At 44.9% G+C, this 15871-nt stretch overlaps 1 protein-coding gene across 1 annotated transcript; it reads right to left on the reverse strand.

Moving 5' to 3' along the window:
• Positions 1–9583: 9583 nt before the first annotated feature.
• PtA15_8A546 (uncharacterized protein) lies at positions 9584–10948 on the reverse strand (the record flags this gene model as incomplete). Its single annotated transcript, XM_053171986.1, has 5 exons — positions 9584–10216; positions 10280–10373; positions 10443–10581; positions 10646–10677; positions 10746–10948. 5 exons carry the CDS (start codon positions 10946–10948, stop codon positions 9584–9586), a joined length of 1101 nt encoding a protein of 366 aa, XP_053023195.1.
• Between the last annotated feature and the right edge of the window lie 4923 nt (positions 10949–15871).

Raw genomic sequence — 15871 nt, forward strand, 5'->3', positions numbered from 1 at the left:
TAAGAGTTTCCAATCCCACAGCTTCAACCCATCCGGAGAGATCATCTCTTGCAATCACTAGATATTTCCACTTTCCCGCTTTAATATGTACTGTATCCATACTGACGCGCCCAAAAATGGTAGATTTCCCTGTTGCGTGCTTATGTTCCAAAGGTTTCAAGGGGCTCCTCTTCTGACAGGCGTTGCAGGACTGGACCCAACTCTTGACTTTTCTTTTCATGTGCGGCCACCAAAACCTAAGCTTAGTCCGTTTGTAAGTTTCTTCCACTCCTCTATGGCCAAGTTGTTCGTGAAGCGCCTCCAGAATGTGTTCCTGGTATTTTGGATTGCTGATAACTAGTTGCGGGAAAGGTTTATTTCTCTTTTTAAGTTTGCCGTCAGAGACCATGAAGCCGGCAGATTTATGCTTTATTACTTTCCAATCCGCGTCAGAGGTATCTGTTGGCCTATTTAGAGTGAGCAAATATTCTTGAAGCTTGCCCCAAATTCCTTCTTGCTGAAATTGACCGCGCTCCACCCCCAAATTTAAAGTGTTAACTTCTTTGACGCCAAAACCGGGATGAGGCTTAATCCATTTCTCATCTTCGTCAAAACTGGGCTGCTCTCCTTCATCATCGTCTGGCGGTCTTCTAGATAATCCGTCGGGCATAGTGAAAGTTTTCCCAGGGACGTGAACCAAATTATAAGAGAATAATTGAATAAAAGCCACCCAACGAGTCATGGGAGCATTTGGAAGATCAGGTGAGTTAATCATTTCTATAAGGCTTTTAGCGTCCACTAAGAGGTCGAATTGCTGGCCCCAAAGCTGAGTTTGTAATTTTTTTAGGATTTTTGCGACGCCACAGAGCTCCAGTTTTGATTGAGAATATCTGGATTCCACCGGCGAAAAAACCACGGATTCGTATAAGACTGGCCTGTCTTTCTGGTTATCTTCTTGAGTGAGTACTGCTCCTGCCGCGATGTAGCTAGAATCCACCGCTAATTTTATTTTTCCCGCTCCTTCAGAGTAGTCCAATTTCTTTAGAGTTATATCATGACCTACTATCTGTTTCAAAAGATCAAACGCATCCTGGCACTCCTTTTTCCAGTTCCATTCCGCGTCTTTTCTGGTTAATTTTCTAAGCGGTGCGGCAAGCTCTGAAAGTCCCTTAATAAACATCCTGTCATAGACGCAGACTCCTAGAAAACCTCGAACTTCCGTTGCATTTTTCGGTACCGGCCATGTTTCAATTTTATTTAGCTGTTTTTTCGAAATTCTTCTGCCCTCCTTGCACACAACATGACCTACAAGATCCAACGCGGGGACGCAGCATGCAAATTTCTTTCCCGAAATTGTGAGTCCAGCTTCCTCTATTCTAAACAAGATCCGCTCCAGAGTGACGGCGTACTCCCAGATAAATTTCCTGATGCCAGGGTTTTCTGCCAAAGTTTTTTGATTGTAATCTGAAACAGGACCTTTTATACCACCATCATCAATGAATATACCAACATTTTGAGGAATTTTGTCTTGTAGAATCCACATCATTTGCGCCTGGTATACGGCGACAGAATTGGTTGCTCCTTGTGGTAATCTGGTAAGCTGAAATCGTCCCAGAGGAGTTTCAAAGGTGGTTAATGGCCTAGATTCTAATGATAACTCTCTTTCATCGTAGCCTCCCATTATATCTCCCAGACCGTAGCAAGCTCTCCCGGTAAAAGATTCAATTAATTCTTCCGGTGAAGGCGGTATTCCAGAGTCCTTAATTGTTACTTTATTGAGTTTTTGTAAGTCGTGGACAATCCTGAGCCTTCCATCTTGTTTTTTGACGCAAAAGACCGGGCTAGAGTAAGAGGAATAAGACTGCTCATAAAGACCTGTTCGGATGCGCTCCCGTACTAACTCTATGAATTGATCTTTAATTGCGGCAGGAATTGGAATAGGTCGCTGCTGCCAAGGTTCGTGGGCGATGACGGGAATGATGTAAGGTTTCCCGTAAGTGTGTTTGAGAAGTCCTCTCTCTTCCTCCCGAAAAGCAAGTCCTCCCTGCCGCATTACGATGATATGTTTGAATAATTTAAGTTCTTCAGGTTTGAGCCACCCGGGTGGACCGAAATTAATGACTTTAAGGCGGTCTTCTGTGATTTTCCAAGTAGGGGTAAAATTAGGCGGGTGAGGAGTTAAAGGTGTTACATAAGGATCTCTAGATAAAGGAGGACTACATAAGGGTGAGTTTATGTTCTGCGGCATGAACTGATTTACTGGCTTGATTTTTTTTGACGTTGATTTATATTTTGCCGCAAACACTAACTTTTCTTCTACACTATATTTGGGCACCTTCCAATCACCTACTTCTGGAAGGTGCCAGAAGCTAAAAAATGACTCGAAGTTGTGGCAGAATTGACAGGAAAAGTGGTCTCGTATTTTTGGTTTGATGGGTTTAAAATTGGAACCAGGTAAGTCTGACCATTTTTATTTATTGAGAGGGATTCCACACCGCTGTCCTTGAATTGAATAGTAGCTGAGACGTCTATCAACCATGGTTTTCCTAGTATAGGCTGTACCGCCGCAGAAGAGACCCAGAAATGCACTTCTTTCGTAATATTTCCTACTTTAACCGGTACATTTTCCGCAATTCCCAGAATGTCACTCTTGTGTCCGCCAATACCGCGCAGTTTCATAGGTTTTTGAGTAATTATAAGCCCCATTTTCCCCGCTAGATCCCTAGGTAAAAGATTAACTTGAGAACCGTTGTCTAAGAGCGCCTGAATTTGCTTCCCATTAATGGTGACAGCAACATATCCTAAGGGGCAAGCGTAATGCGCTGGACCGCTATCTTGCGCTTCCTCCTCTTCGTCTTCAGAGTTGACGTCGACAGCGTTGGTTGTCTTAGGTTGATCTATAGGAACTCTTTTAGGACTAATCTTCTTTTTGAATGCATCCACGGCGCCGTTAGATATGGCAAAAACTTCTCCAATGGTGAGTTGAATTTTCTCATTTAACATTTGTGAGACCAACTTCTCTTCCGTGTCGGGGAACTGTGTAGCTAATGGTCTTTCCACATAGGTTTTGCGGGCAGGTTTCTCCTTTGTTGGCGCGCTGGTAGAGTCCTGAGGCGTGAGGATTTTAACCTTCTTCGGTGCGGGGTTTTCTTTTCTTGAAGATGCAGGAAGAGGAACTGGGTCATAATCATCCTGTCGAGCAATCTCCAAGATCCTCTCGTCGTCGACGTCCATGAGCTCTTCTTTTGTGTTTCTGACTTTTTTTGCTTTCGAATTGTCTGACCCTTCAGGATATTCTGCACCACTTCTGGTTCTCTTTCCAATGTCGCAGTCAAAAGTGTCTTCCTCCGCATATTCAACCTCCTCAAGCTTTCCAAAAGAGGTCTGGAATTCTGGTGCGCTATCTTCCTTTTTTCCCGTATGCGTTCCTGGCGGTAGATTGATAACTCCCGCTGTTTGTGCTCTGCTTTGGTGATAAGTGTCAACTACGGTTTTAAAAGGCCTGGTTCTATCATAAGGTATTTGAGTTCCGTCTGGTAAAATAACATTGGTTCCTTCCTTCTTTACTAATCCGTTGATTTCGTCCAAGTTAACTTGATTGCACCTGTGGATGGTATGTCCAATCATGTGACAGTAATTACATTTATAGCTAGATGGGGACCGGTCTAGTTGGGCGGGTTTATAAGGAACGTGACTTGACGACACAAATGGAGACGGCTGCTTTTGTACATTCCAGCTAGAGAGGCTTTTAGTAAGTTGATCCATAGCATTATCTTTTGGTTGAGCTTTCTGCGCCGGTGGCTGAATTGTTTGAATTTCTTTCTGAATGTTTTCGTCGTTTAAAATAGCCATAGTCCTAAGTTCTCTATTAATATAGTCCAAGATAGTGTTATACGGCGGAAGAATGTGAGATCCATCCAAGGCCATTTCCATGTGGTTATCTCTTATGAGTTCCCGGTTTACGGCGATCCGGATAGGAAAAGATAAGCAATTTAGAACCGAGTGCCTGATTTCTTCCGCGCTAACCATGTGTCGACAGCGTACTAAGTAGGCTACTAAGTTTTCTAGCTGGATACTGAAATCCTGGAACTCCTTCTGGGTTTTGATTCCCTTCGCCATCGTGGTTGAAATAAGTTTGTCCAAATCATTCCTTGTGTACTGCAGAAGCGGAAGCATTTTTCCCCAACGTTGAACTAATTTAAGCTTGAGTTTTTCCCAGTCGTGTCTTTCCCGCTCTGCCATTTCCTGTACTTCTTTGATTAAAGATTCCCCTTCCAAGAAGAATATAATTTGTAGAGCAATATCAGATCCTTGGGCGCCATCCAATCTAGCCGCATATTCCAGGCGCTTAATAAAATCTCCAATGTCCATGTTTGTACCATCAAAGATAAGTCCTTTGGCGCCAGCTTTGATTTTAACTGGTTTCCTTCCAAATGGTTCTGGGTTATAGGCGGGGAGCTGAATGCTAGTTTGTAAGAAATGTGGCGTAATTTGAGCTGCTGCGCCTGATTGGCGAGTCTGGTTTACGTATTGCGGCGCAGGGCGGTATTGACTGTTTAAAAAGTTATTTCCTAGGAGTGGATCCAACGCTGCGCTTCCTGTGGTCGAAGGGCTAGTATTTCTCATTGGTCCAGGATTAAATGGCACTGAGGGCGCTTGATTTGATGAAAATGTAAGCCCGCTATTCACTATTGGCATAGCTCCGACGTTCCTCGGCGTAACTGACGATCCAGCGTTCCCCGGCGGAACCGACGATCCAACGTCCATCGGCGCAGGCGCTAATCCAACATTTGCTTGTCTAGTATTTCCTCCAAACGGCGGAATTTCCATATTAGATAAATGGAACCTAGGGTACGGTCCGGAGAAAGAGCTTCGTCTGCCGGCGTTAGGCATTTCTTGCGGTATTTCTACGGTTAAGTTTCTAGAGTCTACTAAGTTGATGATATAGTTATTTAAGGTAGAAAGACTTGGGTGCGTCGAGTTTAAAGGTATTTCAGAAGAATTCTAGGTCGGAATTTTGTTTGAAAAGATTTTAAACTAAGAGTAAGAGTAATTTTTCTACTAAGATCAATAGAATTTTTAGAGTAATTTTTAACTAATGTATTTATTTAGCCTAGAAATGACGAGACTATAAATCTAAAGATCTTCAGGCCACTGTTGGGACACCACTTGTGGAACTACTCTTTGGGGGAATAGAGCTTAGAGAGGGATGAGTGCGTGAAAAGCTGCCTCTCAGGTTGGGAGAGTAATATGGGACAAGAATAAGAGTATGGACTCTTAAAGAAAAGTGTGGCTGATGAAGTATTGAGAATAGTGCTTTCTAGACGAAATCAAGGGGGAAAATATACTGTAAAATATGTGGTAAAATAGGCTATGTAATTCTTATTCTGTGACCAGGGATGCAAAGTGACAATCTGATGGGGGACAAACAGAATGGGCCAAAAGGCTCTACATTTATAGTGAGGGGACAACAGGTGGTTCTGAGACGAAGAGAAAGATGGGAACAGGGTACAAAAAGCCTCCAACAAGGTGACAAGGCAACAAACCAACAAGGCATCTACTACATGGCTTGGGATGACATAAGAGGAAAACAATAACCATGGCGCATCAGCCGCCATGCATCTGAGAAAGAGTTACGCCTTGCTGGAATATAGAGGAGTTAATTCTAGTGAACACTCAGGGTCCTTCCTAATAGTCTGGCTCTGTTTGATGGTGGACTTTCTCCCACTTTGACCTGATTTTGTACATATTTTATTACCCATTGTGGAGGGCCATCCATGAAAGTGAATACTGAGAAGTTGAGGCGCCTTGTAGAGATGATTCTAGGCTATTATGAAGTGTCTGTGGGCGTGGATTACAGGTACCAGAGTGATTTCTAGAGGGCGTTTGGCGGTGATTCCTTCCTGGTGAGTGTCTGAGTGATGTAATAAGGTTTTGATTAGGCTCACCACATCGCCAAGACAGAAAAAAACATGTCTGCATTGGATTAAGTCAAGAGTCCCCTCGATAACTGGGTCTGTGCCGGTCACTGAGAGGATTGAATATGTACTCCTCTCGATTACTGGTTCTCTCGGCCAGTCATGGAGAGGAGTAAACAATTACCTTGATGACCAGCTCTCTCCGTTCATCGAGAGGAGTAACCACTTGTACATCCTTGATGACCGGGCCCGTTCCTGTCATCGAGAAGATTACAATGTAAGATGACTCCCCTCGATGACTGGTCCGCTTGGGTCATCAAGAGGATTGTTTCCTCCTCTTGATGACCGGTTTTGCTCCGTTCATCGAGATACATGCGTGGTCTTCTTCAGTCATTGAGAGGAGTAAACAACTCCGCTTGATGACTGGACAGTTCTCTCCGGTCATCGAGAGGAGTAAACAACTCCGCTCGATGAATGGACGGTTCTCTCCGGTCATCGAGAGGAGTATAAAATATCATGACCTCTCTCGATGACTGGTCCGCTTGGGTCATCAAGAGGAGTTTTTCTGTTGTTTGCTCCGCTCATTGAGATACATGCGTCCCAATGACCAGAACGTTCTGGTCATTGATGTACATGCCTCCCGATGACCAGAACGTTCTGGTCATCGAGGGGAGTATGCTATACTCCCATTGATGACCGGAACAAGGGTGGTGGGTGGTGCTGGAGGAGTGAGATCCGTCTGTTGGATTGCAGCTTGAACTGCCAGTCCATAATTGGAGCTGAGCCGCGACTGCTGTGACATGTGCTCGCGGGCCGGGGAACGCAGGCCAACTGCCCCCCGGACCGTTGGAGATGCTCTCACAGCCAGCTCAACCAGCTCAACCAGCAACGCATCTGGCTCAGCCAGCTCTGAATGTCCTTTGGTTTCAAACCAATGATAATGCCGGAATTTTCATGTGTTTGGAACCAAATAATCCAGCAGACAAACCTCAAAGTAGCACACCCCTGTTTTTCCTACGGCCCCATAAGCGCCAGCGCAGCGGGTTTGCGCTCAAGCTACTACATTTTAGCAAAAAAAGTGCTGTCTTCTATTATTTCACAGCGGAAAAGCTGTTAGCGGGAAATCCCGCTACATGTGCTAATTGACAGAAATTACTGTGCTAGTTAGAGCATCCGCATTGGTGCGGGTGTAACTTGAGGAGTAACAGATCCGCTTACTCCCGGATTAGCGCTAATCCCGGCCGGCAACCGCATTGGTGTGGGATACAGTCAAACCCTTGAAACCGCATACCCCTTGGTGGACTGCATTTGCCATGTGGTTTGGCAGGTTATGTGGTTACAAGGGTTAGCTACAGGCCAAAATGAGATTTTGGTGGACCCAAATGAGTATGTGGTTTGGGAGGTTATGCCCTTATACAAGTATGCGGTTTCACAGGTTTGACTGTAAAAAGCTGTGTGAGTATGTTGTATGCACCTACAGCTTATGTAAGCTGTGTTTGGTGCATACTTTTGGGTGGGGAGGAGTGTCTGCATGCATGTGAATATGCATGCAGCGCTTACTCCCAGGATTAGCAAGGAGTAAATTTACTCCCGCTTACTCCCAGGATTAGCAAGGAGTAAATTTACTCCAGCTTACTCCAAATGGTGCTCCTGGGAGGAGTTTAGTCCGATTAAATCCCCCCCAATGCAGTTGCCAAGGAGGATTACAGTCAAACCTGTGAAACCGCATACTTGTATAAGGGCATAACCTCCCAAACCACATACTCATTTGGGTCCATCAAATTCTCATTTTGGCCTGTAGCTAACCCTTGTAACCACATAACCTGCCAAACCACATGGCAAATGCAGTCCACCAAGGGGTATGCGGTTTCAAGGGTTTGACTGTATCCCACACCAATGTGGTTGCCGGCCGGGATTAGCGCTAATCCGGGAGTAAGCGGATCTGTTACTCCTCAAGTTACACCCGCACCAATGCGGATGCTCTAACTAGCACAGTAATTTCTGCTGTCAATTAGCACATGTAGCGGGATTTCCCGCTAACAGCTTTTCCGCAGTGAAATAATAGAAGACATCTCAGGATTAGCAAGGAGTAAATTTACTCCCGCTTACTCCAAATGGTGCTCCCGGGAGGAGTTTAGTCCGATTAAATCCCCCCCAATGCAGTTGCCAAGGAGGATTACATAGTTAAGCTCATCCCCCCCTTAATCCACAACCAATGTGGATGCTCTTAATGGCGGAAAACACGCTACTGTGCTATACAATAGCGCAAAAATCACGTTGCAGTCAACTCAGACAGCAAGAATTTTGATTATCACATGTTGTCTATTTTGTAATTAGTATCCCCTCCTCCCAATGCAAAACCAGTCGTAGCCTTCGATAATATAGCACCAATATCACACCATGCAGCCGCTTTTGTAGCGCTCACACGCTGCGCTACTGCTATTTTGTAGGAATTTCACTTTAATTTAGAACTGAATTGGTGCGCTATATTTTTGAGAAAACTCCCCACCAATCCATTAGCTGAACTGCTGAAGTGCAGCGGCTTTGGGGTTAAAGCCTTGCGCAGCGCACCCAAACCTCGCTGCGCTGCGCTTTTTGCAGCGGCAGCGTTCACCTTTGCATACATAATCAGATTGAGTACACATTTAGATTCCTTGAAAACAAGATTTCATGATTTTGTGATTTGTGGATGCTCAAACCATACCAACCAGCTTATAAAAATATTATCCAAGTTCATGAAATCCACAGAAACATGGCACTGAGATCTAATGTCACCATCATATTTGCTTAAGGAAAATACCATAATGCAACTTCCCACTGTTGGAGGAAGGCCTCAGAAAAAGCAAAAGGAGTAGGTGCCTGAGTACCAGACTCATGGAGATGCCTTTTCAGGCCAGGGGAAATAATGACATTTTTTCAAAACATTTGAATCTATGTAGGAGGTTACATATCCCGATTCCTTTTGCGCTGTGTGATGCCAAGAAGGAGACTGTCCTAGCTGCTTTTGGCTAGGGGTTGTGACATCAGGATGTAAGTGGGTCAACCCAACATGATCCTGGTGAAGGTTTTGGCACTTCTATCAAGCGGGCTTCTTAGAAAGAGCAATAATTTGGTCACCTAAGGCTTTTCTGGTACTTTGCTCTGTTCTGAAAGCCTAATTGGTGCAACAGAAGCCCAAAGGTCTCTTGGGTCAGCCCGGCCCATTTACATCCTATTTGTGACGTCGCCTAGTCTTGGCTGACGGGCTCATGGTATCGGTAAGTGCGCCGACGGTGAAGACTTATCGTTAGAACTAACAAATGGTGAGAGGTTTCTTTGAATCTCAATTTTCTCCTGGTATTCTTCTATGACAATCTCTTAGTTTTCAATGAATATGTTGGTCAGAGTGTGATGCTCTACTGCCTCAACTTCAATTGCCTTTTTCTCTCGGTGAATTATGCCACTATATATTTATGTCAGAAGAGTTTTCTGTCTATTTTCTCTTCCTTAGTTCTTATTCCCGGTAGGGCCTGAGATTCAAACAGTTGCACAATTTTTCTTACTATGTACTAAGTCGCTTCATCTTTAACCTCAGTCTTTTCTCTCCCTTATGTTTGTGTTTTCTTTCACATAGCTTTTTACTTTTTTTCATTTGATTCATTATCTGATTAGTTTACAATTGTTTAGTTGATTGGCAATATGCTGGATCATTCGTGCTGAGCGACCGGCACAAGCTCAGGAGCCAACCATTTATTGCTCAAGGCTTCAAAAGAGTCAGGTCCCCGATACGTCTCGAAGAAATTGTTCTCAGCCGGATGCGATAAATAGTGACGCATCGGGGGAAGCGTAGCCACATTTTCCATCCCCGATCCTGTTGACCCGGTGGGTTGTTGTTGGCCGTAAGGTCCGGTACCATAAGCAGGAATCATTGATGCTCTTAGGCTCCAGTGATGATAGTGAGCCGGGCTATAGTACGTCGGATCTGTCGTTGGATGAGAACAGCTTTGATTTGGTTGGATCAAATTAGGCAAAGGGTCCAGCTGGGTGATTCGATGAACTGGTGCTCGAGTGTACGGCGAATACCTCGCTTCGGATAGCATTGGAACATAGCCATTCATCGGCCCGGTGGCTTCAAGTCGATCAGGGAAGCGCTTCCCTAGAGAATCCTGCGAGGGGTATCCATCCGACCTGCTTTGACTACCATTATCTTGAGGTGATGTAGTTCTCTCGCGGGCAACTAATGAGGCAGTTGGAGTTTTCTTTGCACCCCGGCGCCCTCTTGGCTTTGGAGCTGATAACAGCAGTTGTCCGAATCCAGGCTCTTCAGGTCCAAGGCAGGTCTATTCCACAATAGGAGATTGGTATAAACCTACCAAGATTCAGAAGCAGCTCTGAGCACGCACATCAGGAAACTCGGGACCGAATAGCGGGACCAGATCATAGCGAACCTGCCAAGCTACTCTCTGCGCCAAGGTTTTAGCAGTGTCAAAGGGAAGCCTGCGGCAACGAAGCGAAAAATTTCAGCATTTGCGCCAGGTCCTCCAGGCAAAAGGGTGAAGTACATACCATGTTCCTTGTATTTTTAGATAGCCCCCTCTAACCTTGCGTAGATAAGGCGCAATGGTGGGGTCGGACTCAACCAACTTCACAACATCCGCTTTGTTGTGACCAAGTGCTTTCCATATCCCAGTGAAGTGCACCATGCCTGAGATCATTTAAAATCAGCCTACGTCTATAACAAAACCACCAGGGAGGTTGGTCAAACATACCGGTCTCACAGTCAATCATGATGTACTGGCCGCTGTCAACAGAAACATTTCAGCTTGGCATGAAATTTGTCACATCAAAGATAAATAAGGAAGGTATTACTTTAAAGGATATTCGAACACAGGAATGTAGCCACGCGGGTCGGTGGAGGTGGCGTACCGAGTCATGCTGACTCTATGCTGTGATGGGTATAATCGCACCGGAGGAGAAGCCCTGATCACCTCCTCATTGACCAGGGCTTGGACAGTGCGAGATGGTTTGGGAGACATAGAAGTTGCGAAGCTGGAAGTTGGAGCCGCAGCCATGCAGACGACTCAAGAGCTTATTCGAAGAAGAGACGCTTGGACTGTTCAAAGAAGATTGCCCACCGTGTCAGCAGACATTGACCACTAGAGTGCTTGGCACTCGCAGCCATATTGAAACATTTGTGAAGGCAAGAACACAAAAGGTCTGATAATAACACTGCTCGGAAACCAGACACTGACTCACTACGACTGCGCAAATACTCCTGTACTCAACGGAGGAACAAGCAGGCGGACTGAAAAAAGGGGAATCGGATCGGGGACGAGATTGCTGGCAAGCGGGTCGCACAAGGATACTAATGTGGGGAAATCAACCACGAGGCGAGGAAATGTTTTGCCGGCTGGTGCAACAGGATGTCAAGTAGAAAACTAATGCCGAAGATCGATCAAGGATGTGCCAATGCCAAGACTTAACTTCAAGAGGGTCTGTTCAGAAAAAAAATGTGCAATTTTTAGCTGATGGAGAAAACAGGGTAAGTTTTGGCTGCTATTAGCATTACCTCTGTGAGGATAGGCTTCGCGGAACGGCCTGTTCGGCCGGAATTAACAACCTGCTTCCCGGCTGTCAGGCAGTGAACCAGTCGCACCATTACCATAAATCTCACCTCCGTATGATGGATTTCAGCGAGGGCACGAAATGAGCTATATGAGCACCGCTTTCTGTAAGTTTGCGATGAGCTTTGCATGGCATCTCGGTAGCCTTGGCGTGCTTTATGGAGAAATGGTGTTTACTTGGCTTGACTTCACGTAAAGTTTAATCGAAGCATGTTCATTATCACCGACATCGGTACTGGTAGTGACGCAACAGTTTCAATGAATATCAAGTAGCAGTCAAGTTGATTGGGTGACCAAGGAGTAACACTTGTGTTAAATGCCCATACACTACCCATGAGCGATACGGAAAAGTGGTATTTCGCGAAAGATTTGGGGGCCTGGTAAATTCATCCCTGAATGAATCAATAATTGCGTCTAGCAATCAGCATTTGCTTAATCGTCCCAGTTAGTTTACAATGGGGCAGGCTGCACCTAAGTGCCAGTGTTGAGGTCATCAGCAGGAAACTGGGCAGATACTTCTGACAGAATCTTGGTGTGAGAAAGGACGTAGGCCCATACAAGGATCAAGTGGCTTGTGATCACTGCTGGCCGACGGCGGCTATTGTGTGTTGAAAGACGGAAAGAATTGAGAAAAATAGAAAATGAAGCCTCGCCTTCGGTCAGAAAGATGTATTGAGTCTTTGGTAACAGTGCGTTGATGCGTTTTCATGTGAACAAAGATAAATTTGGCGTTTTCTTCAAGGCTTGCTGGCGGTGAGTCGGAACGCCGATCAGGCAGATCCCAAGAGTCAAGGAAAAACAAGCAGTATACACCACGGCTGCAAGAAAAGTATCTTGCTACCGTTCCCAAACGTTTCAGGTTTTGAAACGGTCCCTGGGAACGTTTCCGGTTGTAAAGTGGTTCCCGGAAACGTTTCCAGTTGAAACATGGTCACTCATAACGTTTCTGGTTGCCCAATGGTTCCCAGAAACGTTTGAGGTTTTGAAACGGTTCGACAAAACGTTTCAGGCGTTTTCAACCACTCTGCAACGTTTCACACAACCAAACTGGTTGACATGAACGTTTGTGCATGCCTACTGATCACAAACGTTTGAAAATGGTTCGCCAGACCAATTCCGTTCGAGAAAACGTTTGCATGGCCCTCAGTTGGTTGGCGAAAACGTTTACCGCGCATGCAACGTTTAATGTAACGTTTTTGAGCAATGTAAACGTTTACGGTCGAATTTAACATTTCTTGAAACAATTTTGAGCTATGTAAACGTTTAGGACCGGTTTTGACAAAACAATAAGTTAATAAAACGTTTGCACAACCAAGTGCAAAGGTTTTTTCGGATATCAAGCTCTCAAGTCTCCTCCAACCATCGCATCCCCTTGTTCCCCATTCCGCCCATCGCGATGTCCTCCCCCGCCCCATCCCCTTCAGACTACGGAGTTTCCCAGGAACCGCGACAAGGCCCGATGCACCGCAACGATGAGGCGCCGTTTGACGTGGCCACTGCTTGCAACCTCCGCGAACTTCATTACGTGGCTCCAACCACCACCTCCGGCATCACGTTATTCATCAACTACAAGCTCTTTGCCAAGGTCCGATACAATGATGAGGATCATCACTCCTACAGAAGCATCGAGATGGAGCGCCATCTCACCCCCGTCCACATAAGCGGCCAGGACATGCAGGCCATGGAATTCCCAGAGTTCAAGGCGCGCGTCATGAAAGCCATTCGCTGCCAGGCCACCAACAGATACTCGCTCGACATACTGGCGGTTTACACCGATTTCAGGGGACTCCTCACTTGGAACTACGGGTTTACGCAAGGTCCGGTCCCTCAGCCTGTCAATATTGCGATGCAACCGATCTCGTGCTTTTCCGTCTTCAAGTACAAGTCCATGGACGTTTACGCAGGGCGTAGGACATACCTTTTGCTAGAGATGGACCCAGCGTCGATTACTCTCCAACCCAACGCAGTAATGTCCTTACTAGTAAGTCCCTCTCCTGCTGCCTCCCTTCATCCCTGCTGACAATATCCGCTATTCTTAGTGTCGCCACAGAATGGCCGGATTTATCTTAGAGGAGATCCCAGATGACGACCGACAACAGCTGTAGCGATTGCGCGGCGGCACCAAACAGGCCAAAGCTCCAAGTCCTTGCCTTGCGGGTCCAGTCCTCCTCCCCGATGCTATGCCAATTGACTCCCAATCTCGTGATATGTCTTGTCTTCAGTCTACTGTAATGTGATCAGTCTATTCCTATTTCTTGCTTGAATGCTGCTCTCTCTATCTCTCTCAAGTGAATGTGCTGCCCTTGTCTATCAGTCTATCAGTCTATCTGTCTCAATTCCTGCCATGCAAATACATGATACATATAACCAAAACTTCTCACAATGGGTCTGTTTTATAAGCTATAAGAAGCAATTTCACCCACAATTGGTCTGATTATAACTCTCCCAAAATATTTTCATCAGACAATATCAAACAAGTTTCTACTCAGATTTCTGTTAAACACCTATACTATCTAAATGATTTGATGAATGAAAAAATGATTTGATGAATGAAAACTGATTGCATAGAATGCACAACAAGACACAGAATGCACAACAAGACACAAGTAAACAAACACCAATTAATAATATTGATAATCTGACTGGCATATAATGCTCATCAACTTATCACATAAGAGCCCAAATAGTAATGGTGTTTATGAATCTTCACTACACAATGAATGAAACATGTTATATGGGGAGGAAATACTTTCAGTTGCCCTCCCTTTGCCACATATGCAACCCTTCCTCCAGAGCTAATGTCATCGCATCTTCAGGTATGGGACAAACAAACAGGTTTGAATGCAGACGGTGTAAATATGGTGCATGATGTGACACTGCATTGAGCAGGTAGCTGTTCATGGGATTGTGCTCTATATAGTTCACGTGGGTTCCTCCTTCTTGGCGTCCAGTTAGAGGCATGAATTTGGTCCTGACTGGGCAATCCGCTGCAAAGCAGTTATGCTGAACATTGATGGTGCATATGATGCGCTAGATTAAATAACATGGATTGAATCAGTCAATGAATAATATAATCAGAGTTCATGATTAATATGATTAGCATTTTCCAAGTCTTAATTTCCATTGATGGCTCACCTGTGCAGGCTCATAATAAAAACTTAACTCCTTAACCAGAATTGCCATCTGATTCTCTGGCTGAGTACCTGATTTGGTGCATCTCTGTATTTTTGCATAGAACTGATTATTTCCCACTTCCCATATGGAATCCACACATCCAATCATACCATTGGGAAACATACGGTCTTGGGTCTGTTATCTCCATCCACGAAATGTTTGGTTAGCACAAAAACTTGCAGAATTGAGACAAATGGGATTCACCAAGACAAAAGTACCATCGCGGATGACTTCCTTATCATCCAATTTGACAGCTTGAACCTTTGTGATGAGAAGTGTGGGGAAATTCCTCAACAGAGGCACTGGGACAAGTTCCCCTGCTTTGCGTGCCCCCCTGTGACCATGAATGGTTGGTTTGAGTTGGCCGGATCCAAACCAATTTGAATTGTATCCCATGGCTTTTTGGATAAACACATTATTATCAAAAAGTGCTTGTACTTCCCTGGATGCTTGAAAATATCTAAGGTGTTCATGATCATATAGTATGGCTCCTGATAACAACAACCTTATGATGTTGAAGTTGTTGAAGCAGGTGGCTATATCCCTGCTTGGGCTTTGGCGGTTGGAATGAATGGAGGCGTTCCTTATCACCCCATTGAAACTCTCAAATTTTTCAGTAGCAAACAAGCTTGCTGGGCCATATCTGCGTATTGATTTGGGAAGATGCAAGATATGATGAAATTTTGGTTTGTTTGCCCACCTGCCATTCATGATACACACGTGATATAAGAATAGATGTATTCAATTTTCCATTTCCCAAATGAATTCGTCCATATCGTTTATGTGAGTCTGAAATGCCATACTTGCAATTTGGCACAGTGAAGTCCAGATTTCCTGCTGTTGCTCATTCATCATGGGGAATAACACAAATGGGGTGGCCTGAAGGATCAGTCTGAATTCTTTCCCTATGAGGCTTTTGTAATGCTGAATCATATATTGCGGCTGTATTGGAGGACCATTCATTCCTTCTGTATTGAATGCGCGCCAGCGTGCTTCCAGTTCTGGGTGATCAGATTCTTTCAGTTGACCCATGAAATCTTTCCAAAGGTATTTGACAACCCCAAGAAGTATAACATGTAGTATTTCTATTGGAGTATCCTTGCAACCATCAAATGCTATCAAATGAGCAAAGGGGTTAATCATCCTTTTGGGGGTATCTGCCTGCATTTTGACTATTCTCAACCTTTCTTCATAATC

This window comes from Puccinia triticina, chromosome 8A (assembly GCF_026914185.1).
Source record: "Puccinia triticina chromosome 8A, complete sequence".
Taxonomy (NCBI): domain Eukaryota; kingdom Fungi; phylum Basidiomycota; class Pucciniomycetes; order Pucciniales; family Pucciniaceae; genus Puccinia; species Puccinia triticina.